Source organism: Acanthochromis polyacanthus, chromosome 7, assembly GCF_021347895.1.
Source record: "Acanthochromis polyacanthus isolate Apoly-LR-REF ecotype Palm Island chromosome 7, KAUST_Apoly_ChrSc, whole genome shotgun sequence".
NCBI lineage: Eukaryota > Metazoa > Chordata > Actinopteri > Pomacentridae > Acanthochromis > Acanthochromis polyacanthus.
The window spans coordinates 31,083,896-31,110,067 of record NC_067119.1 but is presented as its reverse complement, the minus strand read 5'-3'; the positions used below and the strand labels follow the sequence as shown (position 1 = coordinate 31,110,067).

Genomic DNA, 26,172 nt, shown 5'->3' with positions numbered 1-26,172 from the left:
ATTATTTTCCCTAGAATGCTGATAAAACTGGGATCATCTTCAGTGCCTAGAGTGTCATATCATCAGTTTTACAATCACCTGTTTGAAATGTGAAGAGGGGAGCTCACACAACTGTGTGTCTCCTGAGAAACTAATAACAAAAGCTGAATTTGCCTGATTAACTTTAATTGTGCACTCTATTTGTGAGAAATTAATTGTACCATTAAATCAGATGAGGATGAATCCTTGAGCTAAATCATTTTTGCCAATAAGAGCTGTGACTGAACTGTGCTGAGAGCAGACATATAATGTTAGAAGGGCCTTTTCTGGGGTTTCGTCTAAATGCTTTAATATTGGAATTTCAATGTATCTTTTGTGCTGTGATTTTGCTTCTACATAACCAGTCAAGCTGCTGAACCGCAGATCTTTGTGACGCTGTCAATGCAACAGGGGTAAAGGCTTCAGGACAACATACAGTATAACAAATGTCCTACAAAGACTAGGAAACAGGTTCACACAAAGGCGGTCCATAAAACCAGAGCCTGAATGAAAAGTAAAAGCATTAATCTTTAACATAAACTCTGCCAAGTTAAGAATCGGTTGTTGCTCAGTTTAAAAAAAAAAAAAACAGTTCTTTTCAGACATGTTTGCCTTTAAATTCTAACGAATGTAATACATCCTATTGGGCTCAACAATTGTCAAATTCATTCTTCCTATTTTAATCAGGTGCTGAAATTTCTTCTATAGAAACAGAAAGCAACTAGACAGACCACAGAGCACGCGCCAAGCTGCTAACATGTGGAAAGCACAGCATGAGAAAATGGTGAACCAGGTAAAAGAGTATCTATAGGTTGGCTGGGTAATAGAATTACAGGGTGAAGTTCTGTAGAAACTGGGGGCCACTGACCTTGGAGCTGATGATGGTGCCATGGATACCGTTGTCGCTGACCTTGATGGTGATTTGTCTGTCTGAGAGGTCTGGTCTGATGAACGGGGGCTGAATCTTTACATGCGGCTTTTTCCTGGGGTCCAGCATGTACCTGCATGGAAATGTACAACACGTTACCAAACATATATGCACATGGAATTTTGTTGTAAACAATAAAAAGTGTTAATCTTCAGTATAAATCTACAATGTAGAAAATAAAACAAATAAATAAAAACCACTGAATGAGAAGGTGTGTCCAAAGGTAGTGTACGCTGTCAGAGCAAGCCTGTGATGGTGTCTTAACAATATTCAGTTACACACATTAGATTTAGAATATGTATTTGGCTTGATACATAGTTCAGCTTCTCAATCAGCATTTTTGCCACTCTTAGATTTCTGTCAACGGCTGTTACTGGGATTTTTTTTTATCTTAAATGAACACTTAAGTAGTGAAACGTGAATGTGTGATATATTTTCCCAGCAGTGTTTAGATATTTGCCTGGAATATTTACCTCCTACATGGAAAAAAAAAACATGTTACTAAATGAGCATCCTTGATTTGTGGTCAGTTTATACTCTGTCAGTTGGGTTTGAAATGATCTGAGTCAGTGGTTTAGTAAATGAAAACCCTTCCATTAGGGGCTGAGCAACAATTTAACAGCAGCTGCTAGTAAACACAGCATCTCACCCCAACCTGTTGCTGTCTCTCTGCAGTCACACTGCTGATTTTTATGGAATGGACTCGTCCCAATTGGATGTAAAACTGGCGTTGTGGGTTTTAGTGATGTTCTACGTGTGTAAGAGAGTAAAAAGCATGTTGACTAATTCGGCACAGTTTCCCATTAACTGTTGTTCTACAGAGTGAGTCAATTCTCTCAGCCATCTGCCTTCCCCCAGGGTTGCTGGCTGCTTTCAGGCAGAACTGGATACACACCTCTGCAACCGCCTCGGAGCATGTGCATAAAGTCATTCCACGGTCTGTGTTACCACTGCAGTTATAAGACAGTGCTAGTGCTACGGCATGAATGTCATGGGTTCCGATGGCTATAATCCACCTACACACACACACACACGTTTTGTCTGAGTGTATTTAGGAAGGATGAAAAAGCACAAAGACAAGACACTTCCTGTGATGCATCCACTGCACATGTACGCATGCATCGTAAAGCATCGTAAAACATCCTACCTGGGTGCCAGGGGACTACATAAGACATACTCCACGTTGCCACAGCAACCCTTGGTGAAAGGATTTACTCCTCCACGAAACTTGCCCGTCACCTGAGAAACACAATTCCTTGTTTAGAGGCGACAGTAAAGGAAGCACAAGGCCACAGCGCACATACAGAATGTATACACACATTCTCATAGACACAGAGGACCAATGTGTGACTATGGAAAAGATTCATGAAGGCTCACATAATTAGTGAGCATGGGAATATTTGTATTGCTCTTTTTACGTTACTGGTGAATTTATCCCTGTGCACAAAAGCTGTATTCCTCTTACTGCAGCTGAGTAAAGCACTTTGGTGTCCAGACAAGACTATTAAAGCAGCACCAGGTGTGAATGTTTAAAAGTGTCAGTTTGAATTACAGCAATGCCGCTCTGCTCACTTGCACTGGATAAATAATTGATTGATGAATAAATGTTTGACTGTGTGTGCCTTTCAGTACAAATCACTTGAGCGGCTCCAGCGCTGATGTCTCCTCACCTGTTCATTGGTTGTACGACCTCGGGCCACAAGCACCAAGTGGAAACCTGTTAGTCCCATGACTGGAATAAAGAAAAGTCCTGCTATACACATCACCACCAGACTGAGCAGAAAGGTCAAGGGCAAACACAACACAAAGACGAGCACTGCAAGACAGTCATAAATGTTTTAGAAGAACTATAATTCCACAAGTGATATACTACAAATGATGATGTTATATGCACAACACCATAATAAACTAGAATTACTGTCCTGAGGTTGTATGTCTCCTCCAAGTAGGGAAGCTGCATGTTACATCCATGTCTGTCCAGACTCATGTAACAGTATACAGCAGAAGTGAGCAGACTTTATTGTGCAATATCACTTAAATGTCAAATTATTCAAAATTGCATTTAGATTACTTCATTGTAAGGACTATGTATTCCCTGTGGTAGTTCAGGACGAGTTTCTGCCAAACATAATGGATCCCATCTCAGCAGATCAAATATATTTTGGTCTCATCTGACCAAAGAATGTACCTTCGATACTCACCAGGCTTTTTTTAATGTTCTTTCTTGCAGTTTTGTTCCAAGGAACTAGCAAAGTTTTTTTTTCTTGAAAAGCGTCCATACAGATTGGCATTATTACTTCGCCAAGTAACGCGATGGAGTTATGTGACGATCGCGTAGGTTTGTCCTTCCGTCTGTTATTCCGTCTGCGTGCAACATTACTCAAAAACGGACTAATGGATTTGGATAAAATTTTCAGGGAAGGTCAGAAATCACACAAGGACCACCCGATTAGATTTGGGCAGCGATGCAGCTAATAATCTGGATCCATGGATTTGTTAAAGATTTCTGTATCATTTCAAGATAGCAGCACGGCATCACTGTAACTATGACAACAAGTGAATAATAATAATAATGGATTAGATTTATATAGCGCTTTTTTGGCCACTCAAAGCGTTTCACAATGGACCTATTATTCATTCACTCACACATTCTCACTCTGGTGGTGGTAGGCTACATTTGTAGCCACAGCTGCCCTGGGGCAGACTGACGGGAGCGTGGCTGCCAATCCGCGCCTACTATTCAACCAACATTCACACGCATTCATACACCAGTGTGAGAGCAGCACTGGAGGCAAGGTGGGCGAAGTGTCTTGCCCAAGGACACAACAGCACATGACTAGGCGAGAGCGGGAATCAAACCGCCGACCTTTCGATCACTGGACGACCCGCTTATACCACCTGATCCACAGCCACCCCATATAAACGCTACATATGATCACATGATTGCAATCCCACTACAAATCAGCTGCTGCAGACGTATTGGGACTTCTCTGTCAGAAACCATCCAAAGAACAACTGATTAAATTGTGAGGGTGTTTCTGAGCCCCATCAATTCCCACCATCCACTATATATTTAGGCCACGCAATTCTGTATCCGTACATAACGTACACATGCGTAACACATGCCTGTGCTCAGCGCAACATCATTTTGTTTGTGGGTACATCTGTATTAAATGGCCACATTCTATGGTGCCATGAGTTCTGCCACAACTTTTTTTTTTTTTTAGATTTCTGCCATCAGAAATGATACAATGACTGAGCAGCCTTGGTGGAGTACTGAACTGAGTGCTTTTCTTGTTATTAGTGTTATTAGTACGGATCACTGTATAGCCCCTGATTACAGCTGCAGCAGTCTTTACACTGTGTACTAGCTGGCCACTGACCTTCCTGTATTCTTCTCCATCTTCGTGAAGTCTCACGTCAGATTTTTCACTTCCTTTGTCAGTTCTTATCCATGTGGAGTCATGATGCAGAGATGCAGACAACGCCTGTTCAGGCTAATTGGAAATTACAGGTTCACTCTATTTACTGTCAATGATGACAGGATTTCTAGCTAGTGTCAGTTATCACCGGTGTCTAAACCTTTACTGCACTAAGTTTCTACTTCGAGCCTGTATTTTAAATTATTTGACTTTTAAATGATATTGCACAAGGGCGTTCTCATTTTTTTTTGTATATGTATATAGTGAAGGCTGCAAAGAAATTTATTGTTGAGTACCGAAGGTTACTGTCACCAATTCAATACCTGAGTAAATGTGAAATATAGTCAGAAGTGCTCGGTCTGTTTCCGACTTATGACAGTGATTAATGGCAAGAAAAGTGTTTTGGCAGAGCAAATAGAAAAATCTATCACTCCATCGTTTTATTGTAATAGACATTTGCTTGAAAATTTCTCATCATTATGATATAAATTGTTCAGATTGTTTCAGGCCGAAAGGATACGTGACGGTAGTGTGCAGCGCTCCCAGCCTTTCTCTGTGGTGGAGGACAAAGATGAGGCCAAAGGAGAAAACTCCCACCATGTGAACGCTGAGTGACAGCAGGAAGAGGAAGAAGTAGCGGTAGTTCCTCCGTCCGATGCAGTTGTTCACCCAGGGACAGTGATGGTCGAAGTCCTGAGGAGGGAGGAAGGGAGGGAGTTATTCTGAAATGCATTCAATGAAGTTGTGGGGTATTAAAGGACAAAAGAGGGCAGAAAAGCCAACTTATATACGTGTTTTATTGAAGCACTACAATCGCTACAAATGTCTTATACTTCCTGTCATGTAAAGAAAACATGTCAGATTCTCTAGTAGCCCTACATTGATGTGTCAATAATATGTTATATTCTTTACCACTTTCATCATTCAGTTTTTCCAGTTAAAATTTAGATGAAAACAGGATTGTGACCTGCATGTAGATGTGTATTACTGTCCTACTGTGTGTGATTGTGAATCTATTACTTGGTGTAAAACCAGTATGAGGTGTCTGAATACTGATAACAGCAGCTTACAGTTAAAGCTGCCAGGAGCTTATATTTATGCCAGTAATTATGATCTTTAATGACGACAATACTCTTGCCAAGAACACAGATAATAAGTCATTATTTCTATAAATATATTTATGTATTCAGTATTTGTCTCAGATTTGAATTCTTGGCAGGATGGAAAACATCTAAATATGTGCAATCAACCAGCATTATTATCCATATCAAACATATAACTGATGCTAACCCGACAGCATCAGATTGCTGGAGAAGCTAGTACAGCCAGAATATTTCAGCCTGACCTTGAAGCGTGCATAAGTAGATTTTTATGTATACCGGAGCCGCACAGTGTCTCTGTTTGCACTTGTGCTACTCTATTGATACACACCTCCACACAGTTGTCACAGACGCTGCAATGCGAGCAGCGAGGCGGCCTGTAGAAGTGACAGGTGGCACACCACTTCATCCGGACCTGAATGCCCTTGATCTCCACGTTCTTGTAGAGCGGCGCACGGAAATCATCGTCCTTGTCCTCGTCCTCGTCCGCTGTGGGACACACAGAGACGATTAACAGAGCACAGATGCATATGGTGGAATGTGAGGAAAACATTTAGTGCAAACACACACACAGACACAGGAAGAAGCATGGTTTTGATTTGTGATTCTATTTGACAGGGACAACAGGGGAACCTTAAATGGATCTCAATCCTGCCGTTAGCTGTCTGCAGAGAGAGTAAAAACACTAGAAAATGAACATATCTTTTAAGATCTGACTTATTGTTTTGAACATTAAACTGATTATCAAGAAGACTGTGACTGCTTGATTTTATTTCCCAAGATTCTCAGAATTTGTGCATTCATGTAAACTAAACATCAAACCTTGGCAAAGTCAGTCAGAGTTGGTGGTTTGCTTTATTTCACCTGAAAAGACAACTCAACCTACAACCTCCGGCCAGCAGCGTTAGAGTACAAGTGGCATTTCCACTGTCCTTGGTGTGACTCTGCAGTCAGTCAAACTGTTTATGTGAAGCTTTGTACTTTTCAAGCGACGAAAAGCTTTTTGCTTTGGAGCTGCAGTGGAAAATGAAAAGTCTTTTAGCTGATCAAAGAGCACATTCAACCGATTCAAGCTCCAACTCAAGAAAACAATTTCACACGCAGCGCAATAATAACTGCAGGGAGATCCAGGTAGTGGAACACACACACACACACACACACACACACACACACACACACAGACACACACAGACACACACAGACACACACAGACACACACAGACACACAGAGAAAGAAAGAAAGAAAGAAAGAAAGAAAGAAAACAAAATGGAGTGAAAAGAGAAAACGAGAGAAATAAAGAAGCCAACAGTTCCATGGTGGGAGATTGCCCTGTTATTATGGCTCTCGAGTCGATTCACATACATTTTAAAGGTAAAGCGGCTGCCAAACCTGTACACACTAACAGCAGTTACACTTGCATCTCTTCTGACAGCATCTTTTCTACAAATGACTGATACAAGGAGTGCTCAGCAAACAAACCTGTGGCCGATTTCATAAAATATAGATTTACACAGCAAAAACAATACACTTCATTTACATTCAATTTTTTGCACGAAATAGAAGAAACTAATGAAGTTTGACTGGAAATATTTTCATCTCTATCTCTATTTACATCTCTATCTATACTTATTTATTTACAGTTACTTATCTCATTTTTTTTTTCACCACTCAAGAGTGAGTCACCTCCGCTATACTGCATCTATACAATAATCACGCACAGCCTGAACCTCTATCAAACACATTTCAGGTTTAATCCTGGCTTCACCATTCATGTTAAACTGCTGCGATCTTCAAACAGAATTCATTACCTCTCGCTCTGATTGAATGATTGCTCATTTGAAGGTCAGGTGCAGCGTTATTGACATTATGGGTTGTAATTTTCAATTTTCTTTGGAATTATGGCTCACTTTAGCTTCCACCGCAGCGTCGGTGTGTGTGTCTGCATGCACAAGTGTTCGCTATCAATCACAAGTGTGTTATCCTTCATGGATGGATAAACTGAGCATACATGTGCATACGTAACAAATTGCACTGAGTGAGGACAAAAAATTTCCTCGTTTTGTTCAATGACACTTGGGCAGGGTGAATGGCTGTTAGTAGTGAACAAACAGTTGACCTTTGTGGAGAGGTGTTTAAAGTGCTCTTTCTATCACTCAGTCTCCACATGGTAATAGTTACTGCATCCATCGCTTGACAGCTACTGTTGAGAGCAGTACAATGACTATAACTGTCACATAATACAGTATCTTGTCTTTTATTCTCTTTATTGTTGTTTGTCTGCTGCCGAGGAGCACAATAGACAGACATATGTCACAGCAAGGCTATGTGACTTGTGAAGAAAGAAATTCTTCATTGTACAGTGGAAAAGTTGAACCCTTTACAAAAAATGCAGCTTTGCTAATCAAATGAAGCCAGAAATATTTGTAAAGCAGCTCTAATTGGTGTGTTATATTGATGGAATATATAAAAACCTGATACGGTCACCATGATATCAGTCAGTCAAGGGCACTACAGATCCCAAGAAGAAAAGCACTCAGAGAGTGCAGTACTATACCAAGGCTGCTCAGTCTTTATATCATTTCCACTGGATGAAATTACTTGATGGGACTTGGAAACACCCCCACAATCTAATCAATTGTTCCTTGTATTAGTTCCGACAGACAAGTGGCTGTAGATTTGTAGTAGGAATGAAATCCTGTGATGGTCAGCAGGGAGCTGACACAGTGTTCACTTGTTGTCATAGTTATAGTGACACCATACTGGCCACTATCTCGCAATGATACAGAAATCTTTAAGAGACTATAGGCAGCATCACTGCCAAAATCTAATGAAGTGGTCCTTGTATCATTTCTGACCTTCCCTGAAAATTTCATACAAATCTGTTTGTCCGTTCTTGAGTAATGTTGTGCACAGACAGACGGATTCAAGTATGCCGCATTCTTTGGCGGAGTAAAATTGAGATTTGTTTATCACAAGGTAGCCATACTTTAAAGCAGGGGTGTCGAACATAAAGTCTAATGACTTCACAAAGTGTAAAAATTACAGAGGTGAAAATGAATCTTTACTGTGAAAATATTTGAAGACACTGAACCTTATACAATGTAAGGTCAGTCAGCAGCTTCAGTACAGCAGAGTTTGGTTTGGTGGAACCCTATTGCTGAGGCATTGTCACAACTTTTCTGCATCTTTTTATGTATAATTTTGATACATTTACGAGGCAGGGGGGCAAATTAACCTTTTCCTTAACAGATCCCATTTTAGCTTGTGTGGTGTCAGTTCAGATGTTCAGGATTAATGCACAAATATGGAAATAAATGTAAATTTAAAATAACTTCTAAATACAATTATTATGATGCTTATTTACCAAATAAACATCATACTCTATTGAAGGAGTTGAACCCTGAGATTCAAACCATAAACTCATTAGGAAAATGTTTCCTGAGGTAAGAAATCAAATGAAAAGTAGAGCAGTTTTCTCAAATACTTGTATATAAATTATGATGTGACCTATTTTTGCACTCAGAGCAGTCGCCCCCTGCTGGTTGTTGACACCTCTGCACTGGTTTCACATTTCAGAACTGGAGGGGACATCCACTTTTTATACATGTCCAGTAGCCTATGATAGCGAACATTCTCTATTATTAACAAACTATCTATAAACACTGCTTCATAAAGGATATTGCTGAGGCTATTTTTTAGAATCTATTTCCTGTTTACATGGGTAACAGTTACTCTATGTTATAACGTGGCATATGTTGGTATCTGGTCACTGCAACAGATGTTTTGGTCTCCTCTAATGAATCAGAAACATAACTCTCTCTCCAGCTTCTAAATGTTTTATTATATTTGCCAGCTAGTTGCTAATTTTGTCCATTGATTGGGACTGGACAGTCAGCAGTCAGTGGGTTTATTGTTGCATGTTTGCTAAAAGCTGAAACAGAAAACACGAATGAAAACTGAACCAAAACAGTGAAACTGGAGGTTGTGAAACCAAATCAATAAGCTGAAAAGCACTAAAACCCTAAAACAAATCAAGAATTTGGTGATAGTTCTCTGTAGCTGTATCACTACAAGCAGCTCCATTTGCTTTACACAGTCATTTCACAATTCATTGACTTAAACATATCTTCAATGCAGCTTTAATTAACACATTTGTGTGACAATATTTTGGATGAAATGAGAATACCTTTGCAACATATGTGTCTGAATGTAATAAAAATTAAATGGAATAAAAACAAAACTGCATCACCAAACTGATTTACAACTTCAGTGGAAGCTTATTTTGATTGGCCAAACAATCAAAAGTCACATTGCACTTTGATATTCATATCAACAGAAACACATTTACTAGTAACATGAGACCATTTTGAGATGTCTGGGATCCAACATAATCGCAAAACACCATTTAACCACCAAGCAACCTTTTTCCATGGATGAGAAAAATGTGGCTCAATTCTACAAACTGCAGTGCCTTTTGCAAAATTTCCCAAAATTGCGAAAATTGCTAAACTTTCTGACATTTTGGCTTATAATGCCATCATCTTGTTAGACACAGTCATCTTCCTCATCTGTCTATCACCTCAGTTTGTAGTTTCCTCAGAAACGAAAATGATTAGAAATCACTGTGCTATCAGCTGCCTGGCGGGGAAAAAAATCTTAATCTACACCAAGCTTTTACTCTCACATTTATAGTCTAAATGACAAAATGATTTTCTGAGCAACTCATTGGCTGCACCGTCTTTTCTTTTGGAAACTTCCCTGCTGGGTCTGCTCCTTCAGAACTACGACATGAAGAGCTTTGGAAACGCCTCATCCATCAGGAGTCTATAAAAGGCAGCGGGGCAGCAGAAGGCCACAGTGACCTCTGGGTAGGCAGGTAACCTGCACTTTATACAACCTAATGATTATTACCCCTTTATGAGCAGAAAAAGCGCTTCCTAACGACATGTGCTTATCATTTACAAGCGCTTTACAAACATCCCCAGGGAAGAGTTCAGTCATCATTACTTTAGCTCTTGTCCTCAGCAGAGACAGGGCTGAGGACAGGGAGTCTGTCTGAGTCAGTGCAGCTTGTTGAGAGATATTCAGTATCTGCTCCAATATAAAGGTTTGTATAATTTTCACCAGCATCCTGCATGTGGAGCTTGTGCACTTTGACAGGCTGGAAGAGGCAGATAATGGAGTGAAACACTGCAGGGTGGTGTTGTGATAAATGTGGTGCTGCTAAAAGCTGTGCCTGCTACACGGGGACTCAACAGGGCAAAAACATTACTCATATTTATAAGCATATACATTATAGCAGACACTAATATTTTAAGATGGCAGATTAATTCTGGAAGTAAAACCCCTTTTCCACAGAAATCTTACAATATTATGAACACACGCTGGACAAACACCAGCATCCATCTCCATCTAAACCTCGCAGACATGCATACAAACCTCTGGGGTAAACACCAGGGTCCATGAAGGTTGCCATGCTGAAGTTGGCCAAAACGAAGAGGAAGACCAGGCCATTGTAGAGAGGCACAGCGGGAGAGATTACCTTTGTCAACCAGGGGCACCTAGAGACACAAACAAAGGAACATAAATTAGGATTCTTTCTTCCTGCCGAGAAGCACACATTAAACAAATGATCATAGATGTCTTTCTGTTGCTCTAGTCTGAGCAGTAGCCATGTAACTCTCTAACAATGAAATAGTTAAATGCAGTCTTTTAAATGAGCCCTCACACTCTGTTCTAACACAGCAGAATATTCATAATTTGAAACTTGGCTGCAAAAAAAATATGACAGCAGGGTAGATGGTGCTAGAAAGTAAAACAACAATAAAGCAGCCGCTTTGAATCAATGTTTCCAGCAGGGCTTTAATTTCCTGCAAATGACCACGACATAATGTGAGCTACTATTGCATCCATTAACCGAGGGATTGATCCTTGGCCTGGAAGCGTTTTTTTATGTGAAATTAGCTGTTTAAAAAAAATAAAAGCATTTAATGGAAATAAAACTGCTTTTCCATGAAACTGCCTTGCAGATGATTTGCTGCCTCTTCTTGCATGGTGTTTATTCAAAGAAAATACATCCTCTGTGCGTGTGTATCATCTCATTACAGCCTACCCAGTCATGTAGGTTAAGCCAAAGTGACTCAGTGGTAGAAATAGCGCAGTATAAAGCAATTTTCTGTATCACACAGTTTTGGGCCAAAACCAACCGTTTGACACAAGTTATTACAGCTGACATTCTTAGAGAACAAAGGCTGGAATCCTCTATGAAGAAACTCATTTATATAAAGGCTACTGGAACCCAATCTAGCCTGGGTGAGTGAGATGTTGAGGCTCTGGCCTCGCTAATGACAGTCACAGATAAATGTTCAATCAACGGAATTGAATTTGTGGCACAAATGATGTCACCCTTGTCCATTATGAACTTTCCCCCTGGTGATATTTGAATAGGGATCTGCCAGACAATCAATACGACTTTGTCTCCAACTGAGCGTCATCTAGAAATTCTAGAATAATGAAGGAGCAATCACTGTTTCGCTTTTCAGCGGGTAAATCTAACCCAGTCTGAGTGGCACAGTCCAAATCAGTGCACAGCCACTGTCGACTCACAAGCCAGACTGACCAATTAATCAATTTCAAATTAAAATCAATGCAATTAGCAAGTTGCAGGATATACGAGGTGGCTATTAAATACTGAGACTAGTGCAGTCAGTTTGGTTTCATTTGATCACATTGAAATTTTACACACTGTGGTTCATCTGAACCAGAGTTTGAAGATCTTTTGTTGGATGATTGTGGCTTTGCTACTCTGTAAGCACTGAAATCCTTTCACTGGTCTGAGAAAGTGGTTTTAAGGTACACCGCTGTAATATTTTGAGAAAACAAAATGTAACACAAGACAAGACAATATAAGATAAGAAGAAATAAGATAACATACAATACGATACGATACACACAATTACGCACAGGTTAGTAGTTAAATAAAAATCAAAAAAGAATACAAGGTACAAATTCAAAGTGTCTAAGTGTCTAAGTGTTTGTGTGAAGTGTCTGAGTGGATGCCAAGGAATAGTGTCAAAAAAATAAAAATAAAAAATAAAACATACAAGTACAAAATGTAAACTGTAACCTAAATAACAAGAAACTGATACATGGAAAGTAACTTCATAATTTAAAGAAAACAATAACAAATAGACTTACTTTATTTTTATCTCAAATTGGGAACTTTTGTGTTACAGAAGACGGCTTCAATGGCAAACGTATGACACAACCAACGACAAATTCAACAAAAAAAATGTAGCAGTTCACAGTATAAACTACCATAATATACAAAATAGAATAAACATAGTTAACAAGCACCATCAAAAAACCCTGATGTACATAGAGTGAAAAATTGGACTAGAGACAAAGTCCTGCTATCAAAAACTAGAGTTACTCTTCTGGGGACAATGAATCTCTTTGCAAAATCCATCTTGTAGTTTATGAGTCTGTATATCAGCAAACTGTTGGATCAGCTCAACGACCAACACACTGACATTACCATTTCAAAAGCTCTTCTGCCAGTGTAGTTTAATATGACCTTACCTAACCTGGATGAGCTTTAATTTCACTTCTGGGAAACTCCTCTCGCATTAAAAGCCTCCCTCTGATCTGCAGCTCATCTGCCATTACATACATCTGATTTCACTCTCTGCTCTGCTGGCAGAAGAGGCCGACCACTTCACTGGAAACCTGTCAGGCCAGTCAGTGAGGTTATCAAAGGAGAACCTCCTTTAAATTCCACCAACATTTTGCGTCAACACTGACCTTCTCCACTGCCTGCGAGTCATAACTCAGCCAAAGCTGTGAAATATTCGACTGTGGAGACACCTGAATCACAACCACAGCCCTACTCAATCACCTGGACTCAAATGTCAAGACATCGTAGGCCGATTTCATTCCGGCCAACTGTTTGTGTGGTTTCTCCAGAGAGGAAACACCCTCAGAATGAAGAAGTGGTAATGTCCACAGTCAGACATACTGCAGGTCAGAGACTTGGAGGAGGTTTATAAATTAATGACATGTCTCACAGGAGAAGGAGCAGGATGTTTGGAAGACAGACCCTCACTTTGGACACATTCTAGATACGCACACTAAAACCTCCAAACAAGCCTCCATGGCAAATTCTGATTCAAAAAGTCAATTTCCTGGTATTCGTGGCCCGAGATCCTCTTCAATCCACATCTCCTCCACTGCTCCTCCAGCCCTCTTTTGCTTTGTTGAATTATTCAGAGCCGGGGCCGTAGAGAGCCGCTAACGGAGAATAGAGATCCGCTAACCGGGATGAGGAGGCCTCTAACACAACCAGTCAGCACCGGTCCACAGCTTTGTTAGAGCTACTGGGGGTTTGATCCTTCCTTACTTTTACATACCAGTGGCAGAGATCATGGGTGACTTCCTTCACCTGATGTAACACACATTGTAGTATTTCTCACTGTGACGCGTTACGAGCATATTATAAACTTATTAGTGGCTGAGCTCCTGTTTCTTCTCACAAGACAATATGGTAAGTCTCCTCTACCAATATCTGCATGCAGCCTAAGGGTAATAGTGCATCTGCTCGTGAGTATACAAGGAATATGTACATACAACCTTCTGCTGCACACGTGTAACATGGCACTCTAACTGGAATCCTGTACAAAAGTACTATAATGACAAAAAGCGGTGTTCACAAGGGAGTATAATCAATGCTTCAGGAATAAACTGTGAACTGACAGTAGATTTAGTAAATCAATTACTGCTTTAAATATGTTCTTTCAATTCATTTTTACAAAAGTTTTGATTTCTGATTCATCTCATTCATATTTTCTGTAAGATGCAAGCTGTAAGGGAGGACACTTTGTAACTCCATTAACAAAAATGTTGCATAAGTGAGGCTTTTTTTTGTGACAATTATAAAAGTTGCAGTGTTGAAAAATCAGACTGACAATTTCCTGAACATTTTCTTTCTTTTTGCATTCAATGCATTAGTCCATTTCTCAGCAGTTATCAACCTTCCTACTCTGTCTCAGCTAAAAAATAAAGACCTTAAATGATTTCCTAAAGCCTCTAAAAGGTCACTGTGGATTTTATCAACCATTACAAAGACAGGAGGAAAGTCTACATTTATTATGGGAGGATTTCTGTGGCAGATTATTACACAACTGATGATTCAGTAAGCCTTTATAGTAAAGGAGTGTATGGCACTGTCTCAAAAAAGGAATCCTCCCCATGTTTCCAAGGATTTAGAGATTCATTTGTTTTATACACAAGCAATATGTCTACAAATAGAATGTGGCCAGTCTGATAATGTAAATGATACCCAAGATTTTTTTTAAAAAAAACATGCCAAACAGTGCAACAGCATGGCTTATCAATGCGTTTTTACCTATTTTTGGTTATCAATGAAGCACCACAACACAGAAAAATAACACATAACAGGCTACACAGGCAATCCTTGTTAGTAGGATCAGTTCATTGCTGGCTCGTGTTTTCATGACATTTTTAAAGTTTTACCAGTTTAGAATGGACTGTAACTCTATAAAAAAATGCTATAAAGTGTGTCCTAGGATAATATTATGCTTTCCAGTCAGATCAGTCAAACTTATTGGCTAAAAATAAAGAAACATTTCTGTCTCTCTGACTAAAATGTTTGTAATTTCAGTTCTGGTTGCTGCCTACTCTCTAAAAACAGCTCATTTTATGATGCGTATCTACTCTTACAAGAAGCAACATCAAAGCACAATTTAGAGAAATTGCTATTTGCTCAGCAGACTGTAGTGAGTACTACCGTGCTGTGTCATCACTGCTTTGGCAACAAGGAGACAAACGCTCCAAAAAATTGATCAAAGACAAGCAATAGCACGCAGCAGCACCGTCTTACAAAATCCCAATTTACTTGCCTGTCAAAGGATCATGTATTTTTGCCAACAGTGTGATACCGCCGAGCCCGATAGAAAGAGGAGGGAAAGAAAATGGAGTGCCGCTGACAGCACCCATTTCAGGAGTCTGGGAGCTGATGACGTGGGAGGAAAATGTGACTGAGAGAAAGTCTAATTAAGGACACAGACACTGGTTAATTGTGTGGGAGTAACAAATAACCACTGAGCGCTTATCAACTCTGTTTACAAGCTACTTTTACTGCTTGTGTAACCGTGATACCTCAACTGGGGCAGAAAAGCCTTCAGCTTGTCACAAAGTTTGGACAAAGTTTATGAAGCTGAAGGAGCCTCAGCTGCCAAAAGTGCAGTAATGTAATGAGCTTGGTTTTGTCCTAACATAAAGTCCTGACGCCGGCCAAAATGGAAGAGAGGCCTGGATTCTTTGCGATAATTAAAATGCCTGTAGAAAGGAGCTGGAGAGTAAACCAAGCGGGCACCCTCCAGCCAGAACAGTCAGCATTTAAAACGCCAGCTTGCAGGGCCCCGAATACTTCAAAGAGGCCGTGCGACAGAGGCGGAAGGACAACATTCATGCTATGGAAGTGGAATTGAAAATCACATTTCATCTCCTGACTGAGAAGAGGATGAGAACGAAGGGAAAACAAGAGATTAAAAAGGAATAATCCACAGTGTGCTCTTCAGGTTGGCACAGCAACAAACCGCCTCCTTACTAGCCTCAGTCAGATCAATACTGGGCAGGACACGCCTTCCACTCAGCAGCTTTGTCTCCATACATATGCATTCTTTAAGTGTAAATGAGTTTATAGTCTTAATGCAGATTTACCACTTTAAAAATGACACAGCTTGAAGATGGTGTACTCCACTGAAAATCTGACATGTGACATAAAGTTCCTGATTTAATGAAACCATGCTCAGAGTGAAAACATTCTGTGCCTGCCCAGTTTTATTGCTGAGCTGTATTTTTAATTGGAAGTCAATAAAAACTGGTGAAATCATTGCTATGAGCAGGTCATCTGCTTTGTGAATACAACAGAATAGAAAAATTCCATTAAAATTACAAGATACTGTCACCCTTTTTGCATTTTGATAAACAGGAGGATGATACTCTGGGAAATTGTTTTTAAAGCTGCCCCAGTCAATATTTTCACATTAACCACAGATCAAATGACTGTGACTCATGTTCTAGGAGATGTTTGTAATGATAAATAATCAGAATCTGTCACTTCATTCTGCTCGGCTCTGAGGTACGTTTTTAACTCTTTCAGCTATTTGGGTTTTATTGTTGTCCCTGTAGCTTTAACGTCTTGGTTTAGACTCTCATCACCATCCTCTCCAGGCACAGCAGGACTAAGGAGGGTCCATATTGGGCTTCTGTTCGGTGGGTGGTCAGAAGAACTGTGCTGCCAACAACTTCACCACAACAACTTTAAGAGGTGTTAATATGTTGATGAACTGTTTATAGCTTGTCTCATTGCAACTCTGTCTCCTAAAAATGACGATTCTGCACAACTTTTTCTTTTATGTTCTCAAAGAAACGCATTTTCTCCCGTCAAACGTAGCGCTATGATGTAGCAGGAAAGCTTCCAGTCTGAAAGAGCCACAAAGTCTGTTTCAGGAGGTTGGCTGGGAGGCGGAGGTAAGTTTGCAACAGAACTTTCACCCAGGAGACTGAGGTTTACTGGAGGACCATTATTCTTATATTTAACTTTAGTTATTGCTGTATGGTTAGGCTCAGGCACCTAAATTACTTGGGTATGTTTGTGAAACATGGTTTGGGTTAAAATGCGGCCCTTATGCAACATGTTTGTAGCTTCTCCAACATTTTCTAGGTTACCAGGGTGATGAGTCCCTACAAATGTAATCTGGCAGAATTTTATTCTTTAAAGCGTAATTGAGAATGCAGTTTAGCTGTATAGGATCATGATTGTTAGGAGGCATGGTGACCCAGTGGACAAGAAAAGACAATAAGTTAAAAGTAGAAAAATAAATAACCAAATAAATAATTTGATGCAGCTTTAAATAATGCTTTCCTTTTCCTTCCTTTTCTGGTCAATTCATGTCCACTAATAATCACTGACAACAAAAAGAGGAAGCCAAAAATAATATTAATTGAATCGGGACAACGATGGTGCTGTATCTGATCTGTACCCCGAGACAGAATGAAATAATTCAATACATACAGGCAGAAGCAGACAGACTCTAACCTTCATCCAGTGTCAGCTCAGGGACCTGGCAATGGCATCTGAGTTTATTTGATAGCCTGTGCAGTCTCTGCAGCAGCAGGGACGTCTCTGGTTGAGTATTAAGATTAGAGACAACACCCCGGCTTTCTGGTAACGATAACCCAGCTGTCTTTCCCAGAAAAAAAATCCTGGACACAAATCCTGCCTTAAAACTTAACTGATTGCCAGCCACCCTAAAAAACACAGGCTGGCCTCTGCTGATTAAAGAAAATCCTGAAGACCTACAGATAGACGAAAAAGCTCTGTCATCTTCGTAAAATAATTGTGTGCTTGATGAGGAACTCAAAGCTTTCTGAAGTGAAAGGACCGGTCTGTTGGCACAGCTAAGGTTCCAAATAATCACCATCTATAGGCTCGCTACACATCCAAAAGCTATTCGCCTACTCAGAGCTGCTTGTCCTTCATTTGCCTACTTTTGGATCGGAGCTGAGAAAACAGCCACGTCTTTGAAGTTGCTCTTATCTGGTCTTCTAGTGGCTCCGGGAGGTGGAGGGGAGGATGGTTGTGTGCGGAGGGCAGAGTCTGAGCAACCATCAAAGAGAAAACTGACTCAATCCAGAGAGCTTTGGGCTCTGACACGAAAAGGTAGTACTTCTCTTTGTCTCACATTAAGGCAGACATCTTTACAAGGTTGCAGTCTGTGCAAATGAAAGGAGACACACCAATATGCACAGTACATGCATGACTCATTCAGGTGGGCTGCTCACGGACGTTCCTGCCAGTCAGCTGACCTCAGATCTGCTAATAGGGCTGTAAATCCACAGTTTGCTTATTGAATACTCAACATTTTGTATTCTCTTGTTAGATTACGTTTTTTTTTCACCTAATCTCGCAACAAGTATCAGGTAAGAAGACCAAAGAGGTTCCATTCATTTAATAGATGATCAAACTGAAATGGCTCAAGGCAGTAAAAGTTGTAACAAGGTTTCTATGGTTGGACTTCGGTCGGACTCAAAACAGACTAAAGTCAAGAAAGTGTGACTCTGAGATGGTATTAAAAAAAAAACGTTGGAGCCTACATTTTCCATAATGCAACCAATATCACCAATTTTATTAGACCCACCCTGCCTGGTACATACCCATTAAAGACGCTGATTGTTCATAATGTTCTTCAGTGACAACCCTGGTGGCATCTTCAAGTGTTTTTCCCTCACACTTAACTATGAAATGCTGCATTAAAAAGCTACTAAAATCGCTTATTGTTGCCCTCCAGTGCTTTAACTCCACACTGCTAATGTAGAACTGCAAACCATGAGTCAAAGAAATTTGGTTATTGTACAACTAAATTGCATTCTCATTTCCATTTTGACAGAAATGTGCTTTCTCCCCAGGATGCTGTAGCGGTGCTCAGGGCACAAGTCTGCAGCAAGACTTTGAACCAAAAGACTTAGTATTCACATCATGTGTTACATTATTTGCATTGTTCACATTATTATTAATATCATAGTTTGGGTAAAAACACACCATCTTACAACATGTATGAAGTTCCTGTAAAACTTGTCTGGGTTAACAGGGTATAACATTTATTATACGATTAGCTGGAAAAAGAGGATCAAAGATGTCAGACGTCAAAGATAAATTGATTAGAAACGCGTTCATAAAATAGGCGTATGCATGATGAGCACAATGTGTTTAAAGAGTCAAATTAAACGTATTGATTCTGTGACTATTACATTACTATAACACAATTAACAGCTTTGAGGGGAAACGTTCCTTTGGTGAAACAAAAATGCAACAAGAAAAGCAATCAGAGAGCGCAGTACTCCGCCAAGGCTGTTCATTCCCCCATATGGCATTGTCAAAAATGCAGCATTTTTAAAAAAAATAAATGCAACATTTGTTTATTAGTTACTGATGATCAGAAATAAGGTCAGCATAGAATGTGGCCATTTAATACAGATGTACCCACAAACAAAATGACCTTGCGCCGAGCACAGGCGTGTGTTATGCATGTGTACGTTATATACTGATACCAAATCGCGCGACCTAAATATGTAGCCAGTGGCAGGAATTGATGTGACTCAGAAACACCCCTACAATTTAATGAGTTTTTCCTTGTATCATTTCAGACAGATAATCCTGATAAGTCCACAGCGGTGGATTGTAGTAGGATCGCAATCATGTGATCGCAGCAGGCAGCTGATGTAGTGTTCACTTGCTGTCATAATTACAATGACACCATGCTGCTATCTCACAATGATACAGAAATCTTTAACAAATCCGTGGATCCAGACTATGAGCTGCATCACTGCCAAACTAATGAGGTGATCCTTGTGTCATTTCTGACCTTCCTTCAAAATTTCATTCAAATCTGTTAGTCTGTTTTTCAGTAATGTTGTGAACAGACACACAGACAAACCAACACCGATCGTCACATAACTCCGCCCCGTTTCTTGGCAGAGTAATAATAATGGTGTCAAAAGGACCTCAATTAGACATTGCCTTATTGTACAGTGTCACAAGCCACTAACAATCACATTGTGTTTCATAAGATTATTTTAATTTTTATGTAAATGTTAAAAGTGACTAGAAACTGAGCTGTCAAATAAATGCAGTGGTTCATTCTAATGTAAAGTGGAGCATCGCTGCTTCTCTCGCGATTTAAATGTTAAAGATGCTCTCTATAACAACATCACTGTAAATCAGCTGTTATCCAGATCAGACGTACAGGCACATCAGAGGGTGTTCACTGGCAGGAATGACAACTGTAACACTAGACGACGCTGCCGGGCCGCTGGGAGCACTTACAGTAATGCATTCAGCTCATGGTGAGAACGCCAACCCATTGATTAGTTCATTAAGTCTGATCCCAGTGGGACACACATGGGAGGCCTGTTCTCCTACACACTGCCTGCTGGGACCCACTGATCCAGAATCTGCTGCAAAGCTGTCAGCTCCCCCTCCAGTAAAGAGATTTCATTATGATTTTTAAAATGGGAATTGTAGTCTATAAGGAAATTAGGGAAAGGGCTTGATTTCCATCTTTATGTGCGTGTTACATTAGGAAAGATTCTTCACATGAATCTCCCCAGCGACACCACCTGCACCAGCTGAGAAGCTGCTGGAGTTGTTTTCCAGATTCCTCCCTATTCTACAGCTTCTGCCAGACTTATTTTACTCTGTGAAGGATTCATGAACGGCACCATCAGTCATCCCTCACTCCCCTGGGACCCGCCAATCTCCAACACAAACACATCTCTGAAACTCTGCATTCACACACACTGCATTTAATATTCCACACACACGGCAGCAGCAGGCCCGTTGTCTGCCGAGGTGATGTTTGCTGCAGGCGTGGAGCTGAGGAGTTCGAGACAGGTCAGGAAAGAAGCCGAGCTTCACAGATTGGATGGGTATCATGAAATTCAGTTCCTCTAGCCCTAAGTTATTTGTTAAGGATGGGTATTTTCTTCTTTTGCCAGAAACCGCAAAGCAGCCCCATTTTAAGCTGAGTTTCAGAGTGTGTATGAATTCAATTCAGTCATTAGCCGTAAATGCTTCTCGTATAAAATGTCAGAAAACAGTAAATAATTGCCATCACAAATTCCCAGAGTCCACGGTGACATCTTCATATTGCTTGTTTTTTTCTGAGCTGTTGGTCTCAGTGTAGTGGAATTTACACCTTTCCTTTCTCCCACAGAGCCTATAAATATGCAATTATTTTTAACTGCTGCACGATGAAGTCTGCTCTCTGTGTTTGCGTGCTGGAGGCTAACTGGACCAAAATCGGCTGTCTCATTACAGCCACATCCAAGCCATTTTAAAGCAGAATGGGATTATTTTCATGGAGAGAAGTCTAAATATGGAACATCGATACACAGAAGTTAGTTGTCAGGGGTTAAATGAATGAGCCAAGAGGGACCAAAACTGGACAATTGCCTGCCATATGATACCCTCATGTCAGTCGAAGCAGCCACAGCCTTCATTATACATACTGTTAAGCTCTAATACAATTCAAATGGGTGCTTTATATACAAATTTGCCAACTGTATAGCTGCATGGAACAAGAAATTCAGCTATGGAGACTAAAATGGGTTTTGTACTAGTTAGTAAGCATGTTTGTTCCTGTTAAAAAGCTGCACATTAAAATGAGAGTCAATGGGAATTGACTCAATATTAGAGACAGCCTCGAGTGGACATTTAAGGGACTGCAGTCTCTGATACTGTTGCACTGGTTTCAGTTCGCAGCCCACAGGTTACAGTTTGATTTGAATATATATGGCTGAATAACTCCAATATTACAACTTGCTATTGTTGTGTGTCAGCTGTAGAGTTACATCTAAATCATTTTAAAGCATACAAGCATTTATTTTTATGGTTGTATATATATATATATATATATATATATATATGTGAGTGTGTGTGTGTATATATATATATTTTTTTTTGATAATGAGAGATGAGATTTTAGATGTTTGATTAATGACCAGACAGTGATTTTAACTCAGATTTAAGGTGAGCACAGAGAAACCTTCTAATGAAAGAGACTTGCAAATGAATGGGAATTTTTCAGATTAGGAAACAAATAATCAAGTTCCACTTAAGGCCTGTTTACTAATTTAGCACCTCGGGGAAACGCTGCCTTCACTCTGAGACAACAGAGGAGGAGGAACCTTTGCAGCTGCAGGGTACATTCAACTCCATCTGCATTTCATCTCAGAGCTCAGTGTCATTTGCATTTTCATAATTGCATAAAGCGTCCAATCGAAATGAAATTAAATGCTTAGCCCCCACATGGTGCCCTTTCGTATTTGCATATTCATAAGCCCCATTTTTATGGTCTGCAAAGATACAAAAGTAGGGAGGTTGTCCTGTGGAAAAAAAATAAATAAAATTATTTCTCTCAGCCTCAAATGTAGTTTAACCAGCTTACCACAGTAAATTACATCACACTATAAATAAGCACAGAGAGCAGTGATACCATTACAAATGCTGCCTGGCTCCATACCTACAGGCTCATGTTTTAATGAACTGTTTCATTCCAAAGTTATATTTACAGCTCTACATAATGTACCCTGGAGCTCAAGAAATATCTAAAAACTGACATCCAGTTAAGTGAAATATGATAGCATAATGAAAACAAATTTGTATTTATATTCCCAGTAGAGTTTACTCTCAATGTGGTTAAGCATTTTGCGTGCACAGATGGTGATAAATCAAATATTTTTCTACCGGGAGAGACATTAGTTAATGTTTGCAAGTTTGTGTGTGTGTGTCAAGGGGAGTGTGTTTGCCTCACCTTTCTCTCCCACTCACTGCTTGTGTAATATTAAGAGAAACACACACTTGCTATGTTAATCTTTTCGTGTAATTCCCAGATAAGAACTCTAAAAAAGCACAAATCTCTCTCACAGATGCATAAACAATCAACAGCGCCTGCTCCCATAATCCAGTGAAACAAATGTCGGTCACTCTTCCTGATGAAAAATAGTTTGCGCTGGCATGTGTCACTAAGCTGGCACAACAAACACATGCATGTGCAAGCTTTGGCCGCCACAGTATGTTGTTCAGGCTGGGTCAGTGGCATAAAGTCCCCAAGGGGTGATGACACATGTGCTGCTTGTTTTTCAGGGACCCCGTGGGAAAATGGAAAACAGCACAGTGCCATGGGTCAGCTGGAATAAATGAGGCTTACGGGGCCAAAGATACTGAGGCTTAACTAGACAAGTGCAGTAAATATCCGTGGGTATTTAAACCACAGTAGCAAAGACAGCCACTCTCGCATCTTGTTGCCTCTAGTTGTGTGTGTGGGCGTGCTAAGCTCTACCAGTTTAAAATATGCTTCAGCATGACACCCAATCTGGATATTTGGCTTTATGGGGGCATGTGTAGGTGGATTCAGCTGACATCAAACAAGCACCGGGGCTGCTCCCCCAGTTGCCAGGTTGATATCTATGGAGGGAAAGCAATGCTTGAAAAAGTTGGCTTGCACTGTGTCGCATTCCTTGCCACTCTTATTCTAAGCCCCAAGTACTGCAGTCTGCATGTGTGGCCACTGTCAGGGGCTGCAAGAGTTATGAGTCAAAGAGGCGACACACAGAGTCGGTCCGTCTGCTTTGTAGACACAGACGGTACATAAAAGATGGACGTAGCCTCCTGGTCTGGAAAGTGAAGCCAATGCTGAAGTACATTATACCTGCAGTTTTTCTAACCGCCTGCAGGTGGCGACTTCTCTGTTTGCATAAAGTTGGACAATTTATGGAATAATGACACTAAGTAAGACTTCATTTTTTGTCACAGTAAACGTGTTCCCAACAAGTTTGTGGCCTCAACTGTTAGTTTTCAGTTTCCATCAAACAGCATGATGTCCATTTCATAAACCACAGTCTCATTTAGAGTAAAACCAGATGATAAAGCGGCGTATATTTTAGGATGTGGCAACCTTGGCTACTGAATGACCACGCACAGTGTCTTTGAGTTTTCAGTCAGATCCACCCCTGACTTGTTACATCTGGTTTCAAAAGCCGAGATGGTGACAACTAAGTGCCACACTCAAGGCTTCAGAACAGCAGTCCACAAACCAACGGGTGAGGTCACAGTGAAAATCTGTCTGTCACAGTTTACCAAAGCTGAACTTAATGTGATAGATTTGCATGAGTTTACTGGGTCTTTGAGAACAAATCTGCAGAATTAGAAGATTTCACTGGCATAAATTGATTTTCTTGTAAAATGTCAACATTTTAAATGATGTTGCTGCTGGGCCTTTAAATTATCTTTGGCTAAAAATGCAGAAAAATTAAATCTATACTAAATATAAGCTTGCAATGGCATGCACAGCCTTAAAAAAGCTTTATATAAAAACCAAACAATGTGGGTAAACAAACATGAGCGACACAACATATTTGAGGAAACTCAATTTATTAGAGCAGATTGTTGAGTGGTGTACCTCTGGAAAAATCTAGTGAGGGGCCTTCATTTCAGATCATTTTGACCTGAGTTTCTTTCTTGAAAATTTTCAAATAACCAACTAGCCAGCCTTATAAATGAAGAGTTCATTTGCAAAAACAGATGACTCCGTTTTGATACATTTTCAGAAAACTTTTTTTATTGTTTACTTGAGATAATATCAAACTGAAGCTGAGTGGATTTGACTCAGTAGAAAAATACATGACAAAATAGAGAAAAAACAAATTATTAGTGTTATCATTATTATTATCTCAAGTAAACAATAAAAAACTGAGTTTTCTGAAAACGAAGTTACCTGTTTTTGCAAACGAACTCTTCAAATATAAGTAAATAAAACAGCACAAAGACTCAGTTCATGTTCGAAGTCCCTGCTTCTTATCCAACCTGTCTTGCTGACAGAGAACAGTCGGTGCACTTTGGTAAATGCAGATTTATTCTCAGCCAAAGCAGAGGGCAACAACGCCAAATCCTCCCTACGAGCACCAGCTGACTCAGTGATTCTAAGAAGAAGCGAGGAGGAGCAGATAAGAAGAACGGAGCTGAAACCTGAGGAGCAACTCCAGAAATACAGCAGAGCAGACATACAGACAGATAAACAGACACACAGAGAGCAACGCACAGAGACAGAAGGTAAATTTAGATTAACTCAAAGCTCTGACAGGCTTTTAGGAAACAAGACAGGTTGTTGACCTTAATATCAATGGCTTAGTTCACAATGGCCCTTTCCACCTTCTAGCTCCCCACTGCCATGACCACCACGCCTTCTAAGACACAATTATGACTGTTATGGCTATTTATCTGCGAGCGCCATGTGCAAGCTTCTCCATCCACACCAGTGAGGTCAGTCCAATTCTCTCCTCGCTTCCTGCAGGAAGCCGAGGTTGGACAAGCACACAAACACAAGCTGCTCTCCAGAGAGCAGAGCGGTGCTCTCAGTCAGCAGCCGACGCCATGTGGAGATGTTGGAGAGTTTAGAGATACATTAAAAACACAGACAGTCTATGACACCAGGTTTTAACTTTTAACAGAGAATGATAAATGGAGGACCTACCTGTTGATCTGGATACTAATAATAGATACTAGTATCTATAGACTGGAGCTCATATGCAGGTATAAATCAGTAAAAATGGAAGCTGTCAGACAATACATGCAAAGTAAAATTTTCTTGGATTTATCTAGATTAAACACAGGCATTCACACCATATGTGCAGTCATGTTGGCTCTCTGCAGGCAGCGTTGGTGGTTACCGGTGGATCAGCGGCTTGCCTGCCTTCTGGTCCTGGTGATGCTGTATTTATACTACAACACCCACCTTTATGGGCTGCTTTACAACTCAAACACGTTCTTCCCGCTAATCCACTTAATTACACACATAACCCACAAATTGTGAAGCATAACATCACAATGTAAATGAAGAACAATGATTTTTTTTCCCCAATCAGAAAGTTGTCTCAGTCTTGTTAAACTGCTGATGCAGCCGTTGTTAAGTTACAGAAAATTCTGCTTGTATTTGAAATCCACTTTTTGTTTCCGGATGCTTGTCTACGCCTGCAGAGCCCATCAGCCTAATGAACTGTTCATCAATCAGCTTAATGTACACACACACACACACACACACACACACACACACACACACACAC

General features: G+C 40.2%; 1 protein-coding gene across 1 annotated transcript in view; it reads right to left on the bottom strand.

Annotated features, from left to right (window-relative positions):
• Positions 1-26,172, bottom strand: part of zdhhc8b (zinc finger DHHC-type palmitoyltransferase 8b) — a 98,923-nt gene that overhangs the window by 10,333 nt on the left and 62,418 nt on the right. Inside the window, exons 2-7 of the mRNA XM_022192803.2 lie at positions 10,909-11,030; positions 5,800-5,957; positions 4,889-5,061; positions 2,617-2,719; positions 2,094-2,185; positions 887-1,019 (exon numbers count right to left, since the gene is read on the bottom strand). Coding sequence (XP_022048495.1) covers positions 887-1,019; positions 2,094-2,185; positions 2,617-2,719; positions 4,889-5,061; positions 5,800-5,957; positions 10,909-11,030 — 781 coding nt within the window. The remainder of the gene's footprint in view (positions 1-886; positions 1,020-2,093; positions 2,186-2,616; positions 2,720-4,888; positions 5,062-5,799; positions 5,958-10,908; positions 11,031-26,172) is intronic.